At 50.0% G+C, this 21,468-nt stretch overlaps 1 protein-coding gene across 1 annotated transcript; it reads right to left on the bottom strand.

Annotated features, from left to right (window-relative positions):
• Positions 1-4,180: 4,180 nt before the first annotated feature.
• LOC309889417 (ferrochelatase, mitochondrial-like) lies at positions 4,181-20,720 on the bottom strand. Its single transcript, XM_082782237.1, has 11 exons — positions 20,610-20,720; positions 19,685-19,790; positions 19,282-19,401; positions 18,737-18,885; positions 13,341-13,475; positions 12,819-12,925; positions 11,566-11,664; positions 10,670-10,777; positions 9,642-9,806; positions 9,368-9,427; positions 4,181-8,875 (listed from the first exon to the last, which is right to left on the bottom strand). Exons 1-11 carry the CDS (start codon positions 20,656-20,658, stop codon positions 8,741-8,743), a joined length of 1,233 nt encoding a protein of 410 aa, XP_082638363.1. The 5' UTR covers positions 20,659-20,720; the 3' UTR covers positions 4,181-8,740.
• Positions 20,721-21,468: the final 748 nt, after the last annotated feature.

Genomic DNA, 21,468 nt, shown 5'->3' with positions numbered 1-21,468 from the left:
TTTTTAACCTTGTGGTTAATGGAATCACAGAAGAATTCATTTTCATGCTCATTCTCTTTATATCCCTCTCCTGATGCTGTGAGCCAGTCTGCCATTAATTAAATTTATGCTGCTTCATTTAACTTCACTGAGCGGCTACCGGTGCAAGGAGAAGCAGACCTGCATCTTCAGCAGTTTATTTCAAAGAGCTCCGATCGGTGCTTTTGAAGTCTCCTCTCCACCTTCACCTCCCAGCTCCGGGGAGCCCGAGCACCCCGGGGAAGGGGAGGCACCAAGCTGGGCTGGCGGCCGCAGCATCTCGCAGCACAGCGCTCCCTCGGGGCCAGCAGCCTTCCTGTGCCCTGTCCCATGCCACACTTCCATCACACGTAACCACCAATTGGTTGTCCATACACACAGAAAATCCAAGTCACAACTAACCAAGTATCAAATGCCCATTCTCCTCAGCCCCAGCGTCTGCCCTGCTGTACGTGACCCCCCCTGCAGCCCTCCCCGCTGGGCCATTCGGAGCAGCAGTGACCCAAGCCGATCCCAGCAGCAGGTTATTTCTCCCAGTGCGGCCCCAAAACCCTCACCCACACCACAGGCACAGCGAGGCACAACCCTGCCCTGTGCTTGCAAAAAGCTGTGGTGTTGGCTGCAGCTGCTGCTCTGCCTGAACGAAGGGGGGATGTTGCTTTGTAGTTGCTGACACACGGCACTTTAAGCCTCCTGCCAAATGCCCACCTCTTTGGTAATAAAGCTGAGTGTTGGGAAGATGTTTTCATATTTTCTGTGTCATCAACATGGCACTGTTACTTTCCCACTCCAGTGTTTGCTCTACAGTGCTGGATTCTTTACATCTGTGTTTCTATCATTAAGCTGTAGCACTACAAATCCTGCCATTAATGTCCAGTAAAGGGCTTTAATTCACCTGCAGTGGATCACAGCTGGTCTGCCCCCTGCACCCAAGCAAACGTGCCCAGTGCTTCCTCCGAAGGCACACCACTCACTCTTACCCAAAGCTGCTGATGAACAAGGATGCTTTGGCACCTCCAGGTTTGATGACTGACCACTGAGCGAGGTCGGTATTTCTCTGGGTGGGTTTGTTCGCACACCCACACCACGCTCAGGCGGGGTACAGTTTGGGCAGCCCGGCTGTCCTGAGCTGCATGGTGCAGGCTTGCCCCAGGGGCAGGCGGCAGTGGGGTGCGAGGGGTGCCCCAGGTGCCAGCACCCCGGGGAGCAGCGGGGCGAGGGCGAGAACACTTTGCCAGCAAAAGGAGATAAAATAGAAGTGATTACGGCGAAACTAATGCAGTCCGCAGTAGGTCATTTCCATTTCACTTGCGGGACCGCTCCCCCGGGAATGCATTTTCCAGGCACTTAGCAGGGGCCACATCTGGAATACGGAAGCGGGACCATTTCATTAAGCTGACAAAAAGCTGAAAGATGACCCGAGCGCACGGCAGCTGCAGTGCTGTGTCTCTGCGGCACGCCGCTTGCCTTCAGCTGGGGGGCTCGCTGCAAATCAGCTGCAGAAACCCCCTGGGGAAGGGATGCCCTCGGCACTGCCCGGGGGCCGTGGGCTGTGCCCATGCACCCTGCAGCAAGCGCTGGGAGCCACCAAGGCAGGGCGGCCCAGGCAGCAGCACTACGGAGCTGCCGGGATGCTGAGCACCGCCTGCATGGGACCAGGACTCCTGCCCTGTTTTGGGGCACGGCGAGGGCAGAGAAGCAGCCAGTATCAGCTGCACTGCTTCCTGCCCTCGCCTGCATCACAGCACGGCACCACTGCCCGGGGAATGGTGCAGCAGCCCAAACCCTGCTGGGATGTGACCACCGAGAGCCAGTTAGTGGCAGTGTGCTGGGCATGCACCTGCGGGTATTTCAGAGCCACAGTGAAGGAGGGCGGAGGAATTGGCCAGGCTGGAGTGGTTTTTGCAGAAATCCACACCTCCCAGTGACTGGGAAGTTTAACCGAAGAGCCTTACAGAAACTTGTGGCCCTGTGCTCCAAGCCCTGCTCAGGCTGGGGCAGCTGCAGAGCTGCCCAGGGCCACAAGCAGCCAGGTTTGGACACCCACCAAGGGCAGTGATTAAGCAGAACGAAGGGCCAGGAGCAAAACCACTCGTGATGGGCAGTGTGGAGGGCAGCAGCGGGACTGTCAGTGCCCAGGTGGAAACGGGCAGCGGGAGGGCACGCACACACGTGGAGAAGAGGGAAAGGAGAAGGGCCCTGCCTGCCACCAGACGTGCCCACTGGAAAAAGCCTTCCAGGCTCTGCGCAGATAAAACCTCCGTGAGTGACTCAAGGGTCCATCTCCGAGCAGCGTAATGGCAGGAAGCCATAATATATTAAAACAGTAGATTAAAACAAACAAGGGCATTTTGGATCAGATTACACATCACTTTCCTCACGTCTGACAACAGAAGAAATCAAAGGCAGTAAAAGACAATCGTAGACCATAATGGTCTAATAACTCTGCGATAAAAGTACTTGTGGGAGTATGCTGCCACCAGCTCAGCACCGTCCTCGGATGCAGAGCGAGCCCTGAAATCCGCAGCGTGTACTCAAGAGCATTACAGCTTAAGTGCTCGTTTAAGACTTCCTTGAAAATGCAACATGCTCACTTGAGAAACGTAATTAGGCCTCAATTGCGGGTGATGTTCACACGTTATGGATCATCCTTAAAAGTGACAGGAAGAGGATGGCCGAGGGCTCTGGTTCTGCATTACGGCTCCCTCCCCGCCTTCCCAGGGAAAAACAACGCCTGGGCTCAGCCTGCACCAGCTCCTGCTGCTGGTGACCCCCCCATTGGTGGCCCCCCAATTGGTGACCCCCCGCCGGGTGGTGTGAAGGGCCCAGGCAGCCCCACACGGATCACTGCGAGGTTTGCTTGCCATCCCAGGTCTGATCCCGGACAATTTCACAGACACCCAGACATTTTCCCAAGCTTTGAAGTGCCAGCTGCTATGGAAGTACTTCTTCCATCCTCTAGCACCCCGCTCACAAGAGCCAACGTAAACCCCAAACAGTGTCCAGACCCTGAAGTCCCCGCAGGGCAGCTTGCTGTCTGCTCGAGCAGCCTTCTCCTGGGGTCAGACAACCACAGCAGCTCCCCTGTGTATTACAACCCCCCATGTGCAGCTCCCCTGTGCGTTACCACCCCCACGCCCTGGCAGCACACACCACGCCGCCAGCACAGCACCTGCCGGGCGAGAGGCAGTGGATTAGTGCTGCCTCCATCCATCACCGAGGATCACCTCGCCCTAAGCAGGCTCGAGTCGATTCCCTTCGATTTCCAGCAGTCCCCGGGCAGACCTCAGTTCCTCAGGCGAGCTTTCAGCTCCACCAGCCCCCAGACAGGGCGGTGGCGATGCCAGGGGCTCTGAGAAAGAGCGAGCCTGACGCAGGCCATGTGCACAGCACTTCCCTCAGCACTGCAGCGTGCATTTCCTTGTTCCTGAAGCAAGAGGAATAAAATATAAATCAGCACAGGGCAGCCCTCAGTGCCTCGTGGCCAGGTACCAGCAGGGCATCAGGAGGGAGCAGCGGCTGTGCCCTGCGGGTGCTGAGCGAGCCCCAGCACCCCGCTCCGCTCCAGGACAGTGCTCAGAGCAAAGTGTCCTCGGCACTCGTAGAGGGAACAGCTCAGGTGGGAAATTGCAGTCACTGAAATACCAGAGGGAAGAAGGGAAACGCAGCCACTGCTCTTCCCTTGTTCCCATCTCCTTCCAGCCGTTCCTCTCTCTCCCTCCCATCAAATCTAGTAATGAGAGCTCACTAATGGATCAGCTTAAGTATACAGCAACTCTCATCACTGTTCTAAAAAATAATCAATCAAGCACTTAATTTTTAACATAGGAAATAAGCTGCCTGGAGACTGTTAATACATAACTAAATAAATTAACAACTGCAGGTGGGATTCAAAACTAACACAAGGCATTCTCCATCGTCTTGAGCCTGCTGTACAGAAAGCATGCAAAAGCCATGCTCTAACAAGAAGCAGAGTGATGTTAAATTAAATTGCTCACCCTCTCCAACCTTGTTGTTCCCCATGTCGCTGGATCAAGCGATGGATCCCGCTGAACGCTGCCCCACGCCTGCTGGTGGGTGCTTGCCTTGGTGCAGAGACAAGGAAAGGGACAGAGGACACCAAGCACGCCATGAAGGGCTGCACTCAAGACACACGACTCAGTTCCTTGTTCCAAAAAACTTTAATTGAAATTCCAACTTTGTGGTAAACGATACACAGCAAGATTATACAAATTGTTAATTACATTAAATGGAAGTCCTTGTTCAATCTGAAATACACGTGTAGGACTAAGAGCAAGTATTTGTACACATCTGGTATTAAAAAATAAACGTGATTTCTCTCTCCTTTACAGCTTACATTTCATGTTGATTTCCAGCTCTCCTGTTGTGACAGAAAGGGAACATAAAGCGAGCTTCTAAATATTCCTAGGAAAATCTTGGCCCCACTGACCTCAACTGCAACATCTGCTTCTCCATGGCAAGTGGGAGCGTAGCCTGCTGACATTATTCACACGCCTTTTAATATTACAGCACCGCTTTTGGAAGCTATCACATTTTCTAAAATGCACCCAGTACCGAGGGAGATTTTATTAAACTCTGAAAGAGAAAAACTTCAACTAAAAAAGGGGGGAAAAAAAAAAGCCAAACTGCAGACTTCCATCAGGACAGTCTCACCATGAGCAAATTCCTCACAGCACTCCATTCGCAAGCACCTTTCCCTCCCCACCTTTTTCCTGAGGATAACCAGGCTCAGGCCAGAGCTCGGCAGCACCAGGTTGGCTTCTCGCTCCCCAGCTGTGTGCCAGCCCGCACCGTCAGCTGGGAGCTGCAGTACTGCGAAAGGAGAATAATTGATAATGGAAAAAATCAGACTAGATTTCTGTCAGAAGACTGCAGTCTCCCAGAGGCTGACACTTCCACGCACTCAGATAATTCAGAGCAAAGTGCTCAGGATCTGACAGGACCGGGTCCTGAGTCAATAGCACCAAATGTTCAAAGCCTGCCAGAGGGGAAAACCGAATGCATAACTGGGGGATTAAGCCCGCAGTCTCCCAGCCGTAGCAGCTACAGAGCACCGCAGGGTGCTACCAGGAAGGCACAGCTGGATGGGATTCACCTCTCCTCACACCAGGCATGCAGGGCAGCAGCAGGACAGAACTCACCCAGCCTGCTGCAGGCATCCACTCGGAGGGGAGATGAATCACTTCTTAGAAGCGCTTATGAAAAAACATCTTTTGACCACGAACAGTACCTAGGAGACCAGCTCAGATGTTGACATCAGGATTGGAAGCATCTCAGTAAGGTCAGGAGAATTCCACTGCCAGTTAACGTAGTGGGAAATGCTCCCAGACATCAAACCCAGCATCAGAAGATCCCAATGGCAGCAGAATTCCCACTGTTACCAGTCTCTCTGGTTTCTTTTTTAAAATTGAATTTTTAAATGCCAGGGGAAGAAACTGATTCCTATTAAAAATAATAGTGGAGTTGCTACTTAACTTGCTCAGATAGCTTTTCAACAGGCTTTTGATGCTGCTCTAAGACAAAATAATGTGCATTAAATAACAGGAGAGTGATATCACAATAAACTATTCAGCAAAATGAAAAACCCCACCAATTCTATGAGATGAGAGACATCTGCTAAAAGCTAGAAAATTAAGTGATTTCTGCATTATGGCCTAATAGCAACAATTGCTAAAGATGCTTAGTAATTATCTCACTTGTGGTTAGCATACTAAAAAGTGCATTTTAAATACCTTTTATTACTGGGGACAAACATAATGCCTCATAATTAGTGCCAGCTAATATTTTCAGTACTCTCTCCAGTATGGAAATAAAAAGCTGATCTGTATTTATAGCATTGCAGTGATCACATCAAATCAACCTTCAGTTTTCAGCTGCAGACACTGAAATGTGCTGGTGGCAACCTGGCTCTGGAGGTCACAAGCACCTTCAGCTGGTAAGAAAGAGGCATGAGTGGGAAGATTTTACAAAACAGACTGTTTGCCACTCACCCACAAGCATCAAGCAGAGAAGTGGGAATGGAGAAAAGTTCATCCAACAGGAGACCTAAGGGATTCGTTCCCCACACGTACTGCTGACATTGTCAGTCCTCTGACATTGATTTGAAGCCTCTCCATAAAAATGTCACCCCTTTATACATGATACCCCTACCTACTCCGCCTGAGAGAGGGCAGGAATCAGCTTTGCATTCCCTTTTCCTGCTGCGGCAGCGAGCAGAGACCACGAGCTGAGCAAGAAAGGCAGAAGGGAGACACATAACAAACTCCCTGCAGCACTGATGTGGGAATTCAGGTACTCTCCATGCCAAGACAGACTGAGCTGAAAGACTTGAAGGCAACCAAAGGTCCTGGAGAGAGACAACTTTGACTAGGTAGTGTCTTGTGGTCATGCTACTGGTCCTACTCAACACTCTAAAGCCTGGTCTCTACTCATGTCCACAAAAGGGGAAAAATTCCCCTATATTCTCCCACTCTTTGAAAACCGTACACCTCTGCTAGTCGGGGAGCACTACAAACACAGCAAGGTTCTGGAAGTCAAAGCCCAAGGCAGGGAGCACACAGTGGCACGTCCTTGGCATCGGCAGAGCTGCCCCTGCGTCTCCCTGCCCGGAGAAGAGGCACAGGTACAAAGGGTGGAGGAAGACTTGTTTCTGCTACAGCAACAAGGGGGCAGCAGTAACACAGGCAGTTCTGGCACTGAAGGAGTTTAATTCTGTCTCACCACAGTCACATTTGGAAGCTGCTGGATGGCAGTGGAGACTTTTCAAACGACCCTCAAGACTTATTGGGGGGCCGTGGGCCCTACCGAGGCAGGAGACCGGGATTTACATCGCTCCCTGGCAGTACCTGGCCCACTGGCTGACCAGCACGGCATCCATTCATTTCTTTAATACCCCACCTTTAATTCCTTTAGCATAAAATAGAACAAGATCACTCTCTGTTACACCAACAGAGGCCTATTTTCTTTTTAATCAAGCCCACCATTGAAAGACCAGAAGTTCAAACTCTTCGTGCCTCAGTTACACACGCGAGTAAACCTGTCTGAGCAGCAGGGCACCTGCTTCTCAAACCTCATGATTAGCTGAATCATCACTGTACAGAAAACAACCTGCATTGCCAAAGGGCTGGCGTTTCAGTGCTAGTTAAATGAAGTAAACATTGACATCCACCAAGGCGACAGCTAGACTAATACTCATATGGCTCAGTCCCTGCAAACACTCACAGCTTTGCGGCTCCTCCAGCCCACCAGGGAGGCCCCTGTGGGGAGGACCAGTGACTGAGGTGCTGCAGTGCTTCTACCCTAAGCTACTTCAGGTGCCGAGATCGGGCATGCTGTGTGGTGACAGCCTCCGAAAGGAGTCCCCTCCCATCCCAAGACCAGCCTGGATGCCAGTCCTGGTGCTGACAGCGAAGGGATGCTGCCCTCGGAAGGCTCCTCGTGCTGCACACAGCTACCACCACTAAGGGGGACTCAGCACCCGAACTCCTGCCGAAACAAGCAAGAAGTGTAGATGGGTTACGAGTTCATTAACTCCAGGCTCACGACTGGTGCCAGAAATGTAACAGACAAAACGTGGCTTCTGACAAAGGTACGTGTAAGCACACAGCCGTCAGCACGAGGGGCCTGCTCGCCTCTCTGCGCTCAGGCATCTGCAACGTGAATTACTCCTGATTCATCATCTCACTTTTAAATAACAACATCAATTAGGCTAGATCAATTGTACCTATGTAAGTCCATAGATACCCACAAATACCACAGCACTGTGACACAGTAGAAAGCACAGAGCAGATCTATAAACCTTCTAGAGAAGGAGCCTGACTAAATTTCCTTAACCAAACAGAGAAAGCCCTTTTTAATAGTAATAATAATAAAGTCACTTTGCTGAAAACGAACCAGTATGTTTCAACTCACGCTGCTGATGGTTGCTAGATTTGAAACATACATAGTTTGTGTCAAGTGCACACGTTCTTCAGCATTGTCCAAACAGAATTTTGTCTTTCACTGTATGCTTTTCAAGTGCAGGGGCTTTCCTGCAGATGATGAAAGTGTTTTAATCTAGAAAATGTAAACAAGTCTTGTGAGTTCTACTAACCCAGCTAAGCTTTCACAGGAAGTTTCTGGCAGGAAGAAACAAAACAAAACCTTATCTTTATGTTCTAAAAAAATATACAATTATTTAAAAAGCATTAGAAGTCACTTGATCTTCAAGCCCATCCGAAGAGATCGCTCTCAGAAGAGACAACTGGTGATGATGCTGGTTATGCTATGCCTTGCATAAACAAAACTAAGTAATTGTGTGCTTGCACTGGAAAACTGAAATTAATGCACTCATGAAAAAAAATGCATACAAAGAAATCCCTCTGCAGGAAACAAGCCAATTGGTATAAAAGCTTGTTAGGCTTTTCCGTGCAGACTCATATTAAGTCCAAACAGAATCAGATGAGATGAGATCTTTTCACATCTCAGAACAAACGCCCTTGTTTCCCTACTTTCTACAAACACTTCTCAAACAAAGAAAACATAAGTAAAAATTAAACCAAAAAAGTCAAATTCTCCAAGCTGCTATAGAGGTTAACACCACTGAGACTACCAGCCTGTAAGTACGTAACACAAGAGAGCTCCGTCAAGCAGATTTTCCTTTGCACCGCTTCACCAGGGCAATTTTCCTGCACAAGCCAGCCGTGCCATCCCGCACTGCCCATCACAGCTGCTGATTAGTGAAGAAAGCTTTTGTCTCCCTGCAGACAGGATTTACACAGAGCGGACAGCAGAGCGTTAACTGCTTCGAGCAGACTTCGTTCGACTGGATGTGTGAGCAGACCAAGTCTGCCAGAGCCTGAAAGACAGTTAATTAAAAAACAGAAGTGAGCAAACCTCCTTGCATAAAATCAGAAAACACTTCAACGTGTCACACAGACTAGTGAGATCGCCAAACTTTGTAGCCATCAGATCTCACTCTACTTTTAAGCACTATCCCCCATTGATTCAGTGGAAAATCCTGTTTCAGAACTGCACTCGCACAGTATCTTAAAATAAGTATTCCATTAAACAATAACTATTAATGAATACAAAATTGCTTTTCTTTGTCAAAGCAAACTTTAGAACTTTTAAAAAAGAAAAAAAAAAACATGGTCAACAAAAACTCTTTGTGGTATACGGATTAAGTACGTATTTCTATTTTTCCTCTTACATGAAAAATACTTTAAAACTACAAAAAGACATCCACAATCTAATAGGAAACACACAACTGCAAACTTTTATTACTAATTGACTTATTACTTATAAAGGTAATTACTAATTACTTTTATTACTAATGCAGCAAAAATACCTTAGAGAACAGTGGATTTCCATTCAGCGATTCTGCTCTTCTGATGTTTTCAACTCCACACTGGACCAAAAACAAGGAGAAAAGTTAAGTCTACTACATCTACTTACATGTTGCTAAAAACTCCCCTGAGTTAAGATTCATTTTCAATTTACAAAAAAAAAAAAAAGTCCCAAGTTATATTGCAAAGAGCACCCATAAAGCAAAATTTTGAGAGAGGAAAAATAATTTGAGAGCACCACTACCCAAACAGCTATGAAAACAATAAACTACTTACTTCATTTGCTAAAACCTGGGCATACTCAATATCCAGTTCATAAAGCGTTTCAATGTGGTCGCTTGTAAATGCTATTGGGACCAACAACATGTTCTTCTTTCCTCTTTGACACAGGCCTTTAATGGTCTCATCTGTCTGCGGACCAAGCCAAGGCATTGGCCCAACCTGTAGGAAAAGGAGGAAAAAACACTCAAAAAAATCGTTCTTAGAAAAAACACCCATGTTTTCCTTAAGCAAGGCAACACAGACCAAGTTATATTTAAGAAGGAGACAGCTATCTTTATTTCTCTGCTTTTGACTCTTCCTTTCACTTTATCTGTTAGGTTTTTACAAAGACATACTGTCCCACTGTCCCTCCATTTAAATCCCCTAAAAAGAGAACCTGGGCTGGCCTTAAACGAGACTTGCATTAAAATAAAAATTTCAATGAAGCTCTGCTATTTTTAGTTTAACAAAAGCCTGATCACTAACGCAGGGGGTTTACCTGCCTTTTGAAGATGGAAGCATTCAGGATGCAGAAAACCCACCTTAACCCTTATCTATCCATGAAGTACTTGGTGCCGATGCACCATAAGATGCAACTTTAAGAACAAAACAATGGCATGGTAGGTGTAATGCTAATGAAACATATGGTTAATTGTACTACGTAACTATGGTAAAAATTAAGTTCCTTGTTACTTGCAGTAGTAATAAGAAGCAAAAAATAATCCAAGTCTTCATCAAGACTAATGAAGCTTGTCTGGGTTATGTGTATGTCATTATAAAGACTGCCTATTTCACAGTGACAATTTCTGAAAAATTGCTCCAAGACCATCTAAAAGTAACACTTAAAAAAGCAATGAATGCTCTACTCTCCTTTCTGACAGAGAAAGAAAAATACCAAATTGGGTGCTATGAGACTGTAGGTTTTCTAACAGACGCATTAAGCATCTACTTGTCTGGGGTTATGGCACTGTGGGAGGACCACATGCTCCATCGCTTGAAGCTCTTGGCAGCAGCGGGTGGTGGTGTGGTTCTCCAGCACCTACCTTGGACTGCCAGACCAGCCGGTAGGGGTTGGAGTAGTTCAGCTTCTCCATGACTCTCTGAACAGTAGCTCCCACTTCTTGTGGATATGGATCACCACGGTTCACTACCTTCAAGACACAAACAGCAGACGTTTTCTTCCAGGGAACATCTGTGCGGGCACCCTGTCCTCACCTCACACAGCCTTTAGCCACTACCGAGCACTGGGGCATGGTGGGGACATGGCTGGTGGCACCAGGTGGCCGCAGGCACCACCGCCCCAGCCCACCCTACAGCCCCTGGCCAGGGGTGCCCCCAGGGCTCCTCCTGCCCTTCCAGCTGAAGTGCCTTCCTGCCCAGCCAAACCAACAGCAAAGCTGCTTTACCAGGGCATCTGCTGCTCCTCCCTCCAGTGACAAAGGAGGAATTCTTCAATCTTCTCATACAGATATGATTACATTTTGGTAACAGCACTGATTTTTTTTTAAATGACTGGATTTCACTGCAGTCACTGATAGAGGATTATGCCCTTTAGTGCAGCCCTGCAAAGACACTACTTTCATTTCTCCAGGGAAAGGGTTATTAATACTTCCTAGAGGTGAGAAAATACCATTATCGCCCGGGTTTGAGCTGGCAAGTTTGTGAGACCATAAAAGCAGCCATATGGAGCCTGACCACTGATCCACCTAACCCAGTGCCCTCCCTTCAGGGGTGGCCAGCGGTGCACATCCAAGCAAATGCAGCAAAGCCACCACAGCTCACGTGCCTTGACCTCAGCTCCATGTCAGCCACAACTCAGCAACTCATCTTTCTATTTGTGTGGTTTTACTCTGCAAGCGTGCAAGCTGCACACCCTCCAGTTCAGCTTAGCCAGCACGATTCTGGTCAGCAGTTATAGGAACAGCCCAACGTAACTCACAGACATGGGGAGCGAGTGAGCTGAGAAAAGGATGACAACATCTTTCCTTTTGTCAGGTGGAAACAGGTCCAGTTCCTTCTGTATGTGGTCGGTAAAGCACTGGTCAGAAAGAAAGAGCAGAGACTTGGATCAGGACTTGCTGGAAGGGAACCGCACACTGCGCAGGCAGAGCCACTCTTCTGCTCAGCACACCACAAAAATGGCAGAGCCCAATCCAAAAGAGAAGCTCTCTCCAGGGACAAACGTGCCATTTTCTCAGGAAAGGAAGGAGCAAGAAGGTTCCCTGTAACTGCTCCTGCACAGCCACTGCTGTGGCTACAGCTACCTCTTTGCTGCCTGTGAGCTCTGATCCGACAGAGGAGACGTGATCTGTGTGAGTTCACCACAGACCTACTCAGATCAGGAATTTGGGCTAACGACCTCTAGAGGTCCCTTCCAGCTCAAACTGCTTTAACAACAGGACTACACTCCTAGAACAAGGTGTACGTGGTGGTCACATTCACACATTATCATGCCAGAACATCTCTTGTGAAATAACCATCTTTCTGCAACTGCGTACACAGTAGACAAGACACATTTCATTACCATAACTAAGATGTACCCTTACACTGAAATATTCCTTTTATTCTTCTCATTTTTTTTCTCCATTTTATTATTTTTTTAGTCAACAGGAAAAATGTGTAAACACAACCTAAATCAGCAAATTGGTTCATCTTCTTTTAGGATATTTCATAGCTAAAAAGCTCATAAGCTTTGTTGCAAGCTATGACTAGTAGTCAGTGAGCTTTACTTACTACTGCAACTTGTAGTAAGTAAACTGATTCCTCAGAACATTCCTCTTGCTCAACATCGTGCAGTGTTTTCACTGGTAGCAAACATTTCTTAAAAAGAAATGGAATAAACATCTGTATTTACTTAGTTCTTTTTTCTTTTGAAATCAGGTGCTAATGCAAACATACCAAGTTTCTCCTACATTAACCAACCTCAGAAAACCCCTGGGAGTGTCCATCAACGTGATAACACAGAAAAGACAATGAGATAGCTGTGAACGAGCCCTTCTGACTCTGGGGTGCTGAAGCACACCCACACTGTGCATGCAGAGGACTGCAACATTCCCCTTGCAGCTCTAAGAGTGCCTTAAGAATAATATTTCGGGGTACCCTGTTGTCCCTGGAGGCCTCTGTATCAGACCTGCTCAGTTCACACACCTCGTTCTGACTGCCAACTTCAAAGGTGCTCCTACAAACCCGTACCTGGATGAGCAGGGGATGTGTGGGCCACCGGTCAATTATACTCCACTTCATCTTTGGCTTCTCCCCCTTTTTATTGTAGTAGCGATAAATAGCATTTAAACTGCTTCCTGAAAGACAGGGAATTAACAACATCAGGTTATCCGAGGCATCAGCAACCTGTCGGATGAAAACAGTTTTGTAGCAAGGCATTGTAATATGTTAAAATGGCATACAGTTCAAATGCAACTCAGAACTGAGAACATCAGAGGGGAACAACTGCCTCAAAGCTCACACAGCGTACAAGAATAACTCGCTCAACCATTCCTTAACTGCAGAACAGTTACTGCAGTTTCCATGGAGAAAGCTTACTCAGTGGTGTTCCTGGGGCTTCCGTTTATATCCTCTTGCAGTAATGACAGTAACAAAGCTATCCCTACCTGAAGAGTTTCTGGCTAGAACTCAGCACTGCAGTAAACACAGCAGAGCTGGAGCTGGCAAGGAAGCCGAGGGGACGGGCTGGGTGCAGGAGCTGCGGGCTCTCACCTGTGGTGGAGCAGCTGTACTGCGGGTACTGCGTGAAGGCGATGGCCCGTTCGATGCCGTCCTGCTCCATCTCCTCGATCGCCTCTTCCGTCAGAGGGTGCACGTACCGGAACCCGATGTAGTACTTGTGAGGTGCTGCCAGACAAAGAGAGGAGAAGAAGTTGTAGAAAACAGCACCGACCCGTGACTTTCAGCAACACCGTGTTGCTAACAGGTACGAGGCACAGAACCTGGCAGGTAATTTCACCAAACTGTCAAAATAAACCTGTTGACACTTCCCTGGCTACCTTTCAAAACCACCGGCATACAAACACATCTTTGTCTGGTACGTATTAGGCTGGTAACTCAGTTTCCTTTAGCAGAAACTGTAAGAGATTTACACGACCTGCAGAAAGCAGCAGCCTCCTCATTTCGGTTAGTTAGCAGAGGCACGGCTTCTAGGCTGCACGGAGCTCTGTGTTACTGGGGAGTTCTGATCTAAAGGATGCATTGGTAAAAGTGTGTCACTAAAAGATGCTGAATGAACACAGCTGTGCCCAAACAGATCACTGGTACACAAGAGCTGCGGTCTTCCTAACAGCACAGCTCACCGCACCGAAATCAGGAGTGGGATGCTTTAAATACCACAACCTAATTAAACTGGCAAACCTTCAGGAAGACAAGGCTTTCTTCATGCTGCCACCCACTCTGCTAAAAGGAAACAAATTCTTTAAGCAGCTTGTTCGTTCCAGGAAATGTTATTTAACTAAACTTTCAAACACAATTGGGCTGTAATTGTGCGTGCCAGCACTGAGATGTTCTGCTCTGCAGTCGTCAGCTTGAGAGGGTCTGATTTTCAAACAGGAAAAGGCATCTCACAGATATCAGCTGCTTGCAAGGCAGTGCAAGAAAACCAGACAATTCTACCCCTTTTGTGCGCCAGGTGCCAGCAGAGAAGTCACCAAGCCACCATCCCTCACGCTGGTGAACTGCTCTGCTTGCACAGAAACCCCCAGGGACAGGGGCTTGTTTGGGGCAGCAGATGGGGGTGCTGAGGAAGGGAGGCAGGTTCTTCCATTTCTGGTTTGTTTCTGTTTTGCACAGAGACCGTTGTGCCTGTAAGCACTTCAGTGCTTTTTGGAAGCAATACTTTTCTTTCCAAGGACAACATTTCAGGTTTTTCCATTTTCCACCTCTAACCTTCTGGGTGTCAGCTCTGAGGTTTGTGAGTGTGGTGGTTTATGTTTGCTTGTTTCTCCTTGATTTTTTTGTTTTGTTCTAAGTGGAGGACAGAGGCTTCTAGGAGAACAAACCCAAAGTTTCTTTTCCCTGGTTTCCAGGTCACTAGCTCTGAAATACCATTTAACAGGTTTCTGAAGGAAGTAATGTCCTGTGCTTGTTCTGCACTCCACAGATTTATGCAGGACTCAGGAAAGCAGGTTTAGCCAGCCCCAGTTCTTTGCAGGAGGCAAAAAAAAAACCTCCCACCTGGGAGCAGTAGCAAGTAACGACCCACCCTCAGGAGCCTGGAGGCCAGTTACCTCTAACATTTTTAAACGGCATTGAAAACAAAAATCTGACTAACCAGAGCAAAGACAGGAGGAGTTTAACCTGGGAAAGGACATATCGGGAAAATTATGACCAACCTGGGAACTTCTTGCAATGCCCTCACAGCATTATGTTCTGTCCTGGATCACAGGCAGCAAGTACCAGGTTTTCGTGTGTGTACACGCGTTCAGTTTGCAGGTACAGTTAGAATCAGGATTACTCTTTCAGGTACACAACAGCTCCTGCTATGAAGAGCTGCCAAACTAAGAAAACAACATGGTCCCTTCATCCTGAGGGCTTTCATTCTTCTGACAGCAAGGGAATCTTGGCTAAAATACAGCTTGTAAAAACACTCAGAACCTTTGTAACTAAAAGCAGTGGAAAAAAGCAAAAGGCGCCTTCTTGGAATATAATTGCTGTGAGACATTAGCCTATTTGATGCTAGCACTAAACAAACAGAAATGTATTTTCCTGTCACCACATTTGCGTGACTTATTCTTACAGACCACTGAGCCCACCCAAGTGCATTCATTCAGAGAGGAAGAACTCTTGTTTATTTTCAGACAGCTGCCTGTGACAATAACGCTTCATTTTAGAATTATATTGTTCCCAGATGACATTGGTGAGGCTGTTTATTTACTGCTTGATCTTAGTCCCAATGTCAGGGAGTAACGTGTCGAACATATTCGACAAGTCTACGCGTCAGTCGATTGATGTATGTGAACAGGTGAGTTTTACAGGGGGACACTGTCCAACTCGAGTTCTCCATCAGCTGCAAATACACAAATAGCTGTAACCTCCAGGCCACCCGCAAACCCAGGTCCAGGCAACAACAGATGCAAAATGTTTCTTCCTCACCTTGCATTTCACATGGCACAGGCACAGCCCACGAGTTACTTGTTAACCATGCTCAGGGCTCCTAACGTGCCACGCAAACACGGCACGCTGACCCAGTGCTCTCACAATAACTGCCCCGCTCAGGCTGCATGCACGCGTGCTTCAGGCTGCTCTGCAGAAACACAGAAGGTGGTACCACTGCAAGGCTGCCTGAAACGCTGAAGGAAATGGTTAGCACATTCGGTATTTAAAACTATCGCTAGGTTACAAAAAAAAGCCTTTAAAGGACCTCTGAGGGGTAAGGACTGCAGAGAGGCAGGCGTGACTGTACAAAAACTGCACCGAACAAAAGTACATGGGAGTGGTGTGCTGGGAAAAGCAGATAAACTCGGTAAGTTTTATCTCCAGAACCTGTTGCAAGCCTGACCCCCGAGGGGCTGCAGCTGCCACACACGCTGCTGCCTTTGGAGCCAGGGCAGGACGCAGGCTCCGCTGCAGGCTTTTACTGTACTTGGAGGGACTGCAGCTGGAATTAAGTTAGAGAATAGTGTCTGTGGGGAAAAACAGGTCAAATACCATCCAAATGAAGGCATCAGTGACGTGTTACATGCTGAATGAATAAGGGAATTCTGGAGCTAGACTTTCAAGAGCATTACTTTTCAGCTCCAGACATTTATCTTTTTTAAAAAAATTTAAAAATCTCCTGCCTCTAGCCCTTTCCTACCCAAATCTGAAGTAGAATCCACAAAGAATTACTAAACTGCCGAGAATCAAGTAACATATGGTCTAACGTGGGGGGTGACTCCCTGACCCACCAGCATCAAACCTGCAAAGGTCGTGGAAGCCGCAGGGAGAAGGCAGCTTGCAGCACCACTCGTCAGAGAGCTGCTGAGCTGAAGAGAACGGCGAGCTCCCCTCTTCTGCTTCTCGTACTCCAGCAGCTTTTCCAGTACAAACGCTTAGTGCTCCCATTGGAGCGGCAGGATGAGAAGCATTATCTGCAGCTGACACATTGGGGAGGAACACAGTGGGCAACTCGGTGATCTCGTTAATTCCTTCTACTCTCAAAGCTGGCTTGCTGCTTCAGGAAAAAAGCGTAATGCCAAGAAGTGCCTTACTGGAACAAAGGTGGCCCCCAGACAGCTCGTTTCAGGCAGACCAACCATCGCATCACCGTTTCTCCTGGCTTGCCAAAGCAGTGATGATTCACTGGGTCTTTTTTCCTCTGTCCCACGAGACGACAGAGACAGAAGACCGCCACTACCCTCAAGCTGCTGCGCGGGTGTCAGCCTGATTGCTGGTGCTGCCACTCACATTTATTAATGCCATGCTTTTAATGGCACTGTTTTAATTTCACATAGCAAGAAACCAGCATAAGAGGTACTGCAAGCAAATGATCTATCACCTTCAGCAACAGGCAGAGGAACAAAGACTTGAATTCATCATAGCTGCTAACAGAGCAACAACACAAGATAAAGTCAAATTCAGCTAACAACCCGTCTGAAAGCAGTTCAGCCAAACTGCTGCAGATTCCACCACGAATGCATGGGCTAAAAATGACTCTTGTATCTATTTGGTTGGGGGTTTTAGGAGAAAGCCACTGAACACAGACAAACCACAGCTGGCTAACTTTAGGTGAATGACCCCAATGGTCTGTGTTTGCACACCCAGCAGGTTGCAATTGCCCACTGTAGTGCATTAGCTTAAGGCTTTGCTAATTTGGGCACTCACAGAAGCACCTACACCGTTTTGCCATCGCGCTGGTGCTCCCAGGCACAGTGGCACAGGATAACCCACACCAGAGTCACACCTCCCTGCTGCAAGGGAGCAAGGTTCAGAGAGGCTCTGTGATCTGCAGAGAGGGGAGGGAGGCTTCGTTCACCTTTTAAGCTCTCTGATAGTCGAGAAAGAACTGGCAAAGGCAGTATCTACTCCTAGCCATGCCAAGCCATTAGGCCTTATCGCCTGCTCGTGTCCTCGGGCGGAGCTCACTGCTATCACTCGCCCAAGCCCTGCAGCGTTCAGCCACAAAACATATCTTTTCTTCCTCTTCAGGCCCGAAATGGGGCCTTACTGGTGTTAGATCTTTTATCCATTAGCAGCAGCTACAGATTCAGGCAACGTAACTCAGGAGAGAGCTCTGAAGCAACCAGTAATTTCGGGGGACCTTTCACAGGAACAAAAGGCAGACCTGCAGCTTTGGGGAGCAGTTTCAGAGTGCTGACACCCTCCCGTGCAGCCACCAACCCTTTCAGCTCACACTGGCACACCAGACAGGTACAAAAGGCATTACAGCATTAAATTCTGGCCTCAGAGCTGGATCGTGCCAGCCAGTCCCTGCACAGCATCCCGCCGAGCTGGCCCCGTGCAGGAAGCAGCAGGAGCAGGGAGCACAGCTCCATCGCAGCCCCAGCTGCTGGCTGCTGCTGGTGTGTGGAGCTGAGCGGCACCGTGCTGCCGTCAGCTACAAGCAGCGGTCACGAGAAGGTGGCCGTGCATCGTACAGCAGGAGATCCCACCCTCTGTGAAACTCAATAGATCAGCGTGCAGAACACGAGCAACCAGGAAACCCTAGACTGACAGACTCCTTAACTCTGTGGGTGCATTCACACATGTGCAGCCTAAAAGGATCATCGTTCTCACACACCTCTTCATAAAAGGTACAAAAATTTGAGCTACAGTCACATGAGGTTATACAGCCACTGCCAATGGCCACTAATCTCCATCTCCTTTACCCTAGCAAGAATGCCACTCCCATGGTGCCATTCCTGATGGCTGAAGTTACACAAGATGAAACGTGCCAGAAGTATCTCAGGGTGGCCATACAGACAGCTCAAACTAGTTACCTTGGGCACAGAGGTGGCAGCTGAACCGCAGCACATACTGGATCCAGCCTGAGAAGGTGGGTACGGACCTGGCTGTCGGCTTGTGGTGAATGAGTACTGACAGCCAAAAGCAAAAGTTGCTTTACAAGCTTGTGTTTTCAACACATCAGGCCAAAGAAGCTTCTAAGAACCGTGGTAAAGAAGTACCTGTGTGAGGAGACATGCTATCCAGCAGCTTCACCATGCCTTCTCCCTGCACTGCCGTCCACTTCTTGATCGGTGACCCACCTCCAATCCTGCTGTACTGCTCCTGGATCCTCGGCGTGCGGCGCTTAGCGATGAACGGTGCTAACTTACTAAAGCATTCAGAAGGCACACGTGTTAATATTGTAACCCCAATCACCCCCACCCCCTTCCCCAAAAAAACTCTACTGGAGTGGGTTTTTTTCTGTGGCAACCTCCCCAGATGACAAGCAAACCAGCATGGTGTGGCTTGTTTAATGTTACGCTCTGTCACCCTCCCCAAACTTGCCAGGTGACAGTAAACCAGAATTTGCAGTTTGAAGAGATTGACCTTGGCACACTTATTTCCAGAAAATTACAATACCACATCTTGCACAATCTGGTCCCAAAGACTAAACAGTTCTAAGAAATGCTGATATACGCTAAACTAAAGCGTAATGCCTGAGCCTGCAGTTAAGACAAAAACATTGCACAATGACCGTAACACACAAGTTCCTGGTGCTTCTTACTTTTGTGCTGGCAGCGTCATTAGATCCCTGTCCAGGAAGAGACGAAGTAAGAAGTCATGCACATCATCCAGCCTTTCTGGACCTCCCATGTTTAACATCAAGATTCCCGTTTTAGGTTTCCTATGGAAGAAAATGACATTTCAAACCCTAGCTACATACTGATTATTTTTTTTTAATTGCAATTTAATCGGCTTGTCCATCTGCACTTTTCTTTCGCAGCATCCTATTTAAAGTTCATCCTGCTTATGAGAAAAAAACATGAACTACGAACAGGAACAGCCGGGCAGCGCAGGGGCACACGAGGCATGCCGGCCCCCAGGCCCACCCGTCAGGCGGGCCAGCTGCACGCTGTGTCACAGGGACGGGGCAGCGGCCGCCCGGCCAGGCCTGACCCCAAACTCACCGCGCTTCTGGCTGAACCTGGGGCTTCGTGCTCTTGGCCGCCACGGCCGCGGACGCCTGGCCTTGCCATCGCAGGGGGACCCGCAGGGAGCTGCTGCTTTTGACAACTGGAGGAGAGAGAACAAGGCATCGGAAACCTGGCACCAGGCAGGCACGAGCCCCGCACCCGCTGGGGAAACGCTCGGCACCACTGAGCCCTTTGGTGTCTTCTGCCTTAAACGCCAGGTCCTGGGATCAGAGAGCGCGAGCTTTTGGCTTTCTTTAAACCCAGCGCACACCCACTTGGGTAGCAGGCAGCAACCTAAAAACCAACAAACGCCTCCCTAAGTCAGGCTCCAGCTGTATGTTTGAAACTGCTGGAAGCACGGCTATGGGGGCACCCGGGCTGGCTGAACACGAGCGCTCCTGCAGCAGCCCTGCGGGGCACAGCGGGTCCGGGTCCGGGTCCGGGTCCGGGTCCCCAGCGACCCCCCAGGCACAGCTCCCCTCACCGGGACTGGGACCCGCTCCCTCACCAGGTCCCTCAGCGCCGCGCACCTCCCGCTGCCCCCGCACAGCCCCGCGGGGACCAGCACGGCCCCGGCACGGCCCCGGGACCCCCGCGGCCGATCCCCGAGCCCCGCGGTGGATCCCAGCCCGTCCCGTCCCGCCCCGTCCCGTCCCGTCCCGCACGGTCCCGCCGGGAGCCGCCGCCTGGGGCCCGGCGGGGGCGCGGCAGCCCGGGGCCGGCCCGGCGCCGCTGACGCCGTTACGCAAAGGCGGCCCCGGCGCGGCCGTTGTGTAACGCGGGGCCGCTGCCCTCCGCCGGCTCAGCCCAGCCCGGCACGGCACGGCTCAACCCGGCTCGGCCCGGCCGCCCCCCGGCCCCGCGCTCCCTCCCTCCGGCCTCCTAACGGGGCCGGGGCCGGGACCCGCCGCGCACTCACGGGGCCGCGCGGCCCGGCCGGCCGCAGCCATGTTGGCGGCCGCCTGCATTCCCTCAGACGGCGCCGCCGCTGCCGCCGCCGCCTCCTCCCGGCCGCTCCGCTCCGCTCGGCCCCGCTCGGCTCCCGGCCGCCCCGCCCCGCCCCGGCCGCCCGCGGGCACGGCGCACGCCCGCCGCAGCGGGGGGCCGGGCAGGGCCGGGCAGGGCCCGGAGCGACCCGCCCCGGAGGAGCTGCCCTGAGGAGCTGGCATCTGGCCGCAGCGATAGCGATCGCGGAGCCGGCGGCTGGGGCCCGGGAGGCGGCAGAGCCGCTGCCCGCAGCCCAATTTGCCCATTAGCGAGCCCATTAGCGGGCCGCCTGCAGGGGGAACGGAGCCCAGGACGCGCACGACGTCCAAGTTTTAATTGCGCCTTGTATCCTCTTTCGAAGATTTGTTTACCCTTTCTAATTAAGCTCCGCTGAGCTCCAAGCACCTGAACGCCTTTCCGAAATCTGTTATTAGCGGCCACAGCCTCGCAGGGCTTGCAGCCTCCACGGGCAGCCGCAGAGGCGAGGTTTGTGTGCAGCAGCACCTCGTATTGCTGCCTTCCTGCAGCCCCCTGCCCTCAGCAGCCTCACCCAGGGCCCTTGCTGAACTCCGGGATCCCCCCATGGGGAGCAGGGCGGCTTCCCCGGCACCTCCGCATCACGAGCAGGTTACGGGTGACTCGATGGCATCCTTCATCCCGCTCACCTTTTAAGCTCCTTATCCGGGCTGCCTCTGCCATGAGCTCCCTGCAAGCCCTCCGACCTTCCCCTGGCAGCGCCCCGGATATTTTAAGACTTTTAACCTTGACAGAGCAGCTCATCCCTTCCGCTT

This window comes from Aythya marila, assembly GCF_965140915.1.
Source record: "Aythya marila genome assembly, chromosome: W".
NCBI lineage: Eukaryota > Metazoa > Chordata > Aves > Anseriformes > Anatidae > Aythya > Aythya marila.
Note: the sequence above shows the minus strand (reverse complement) of the source record. Positions and strands in the feature narration are given on the sequence as shown.

Excerpts from the sequence above, each read along its gene's own strand:
- LOC309889417 (XM_082782237.1), bottom strand. The coding sequence starts at position 20,658 with ATGCAGGCGGCCGCCAACATGGCTGCGGCCGGCCGGGCCGCGCGGCCC. Across the intron at positions 19,402-19,684 it reads CAGGTTCAGCCAGAAGCGCG|GAAACCTAAAACGGGAATCT; the intron begins GTGAGTTTGGGG and ends TTTCTTCCATAG. Across the intron at positions 12,926-13,340 it reads GTACAGCTGCTCCACCACAG|GAAGCAGTTTAAATGCTATT; the intron begins GTGAGAGCCCGC and ends CCTGTCTTTCAG.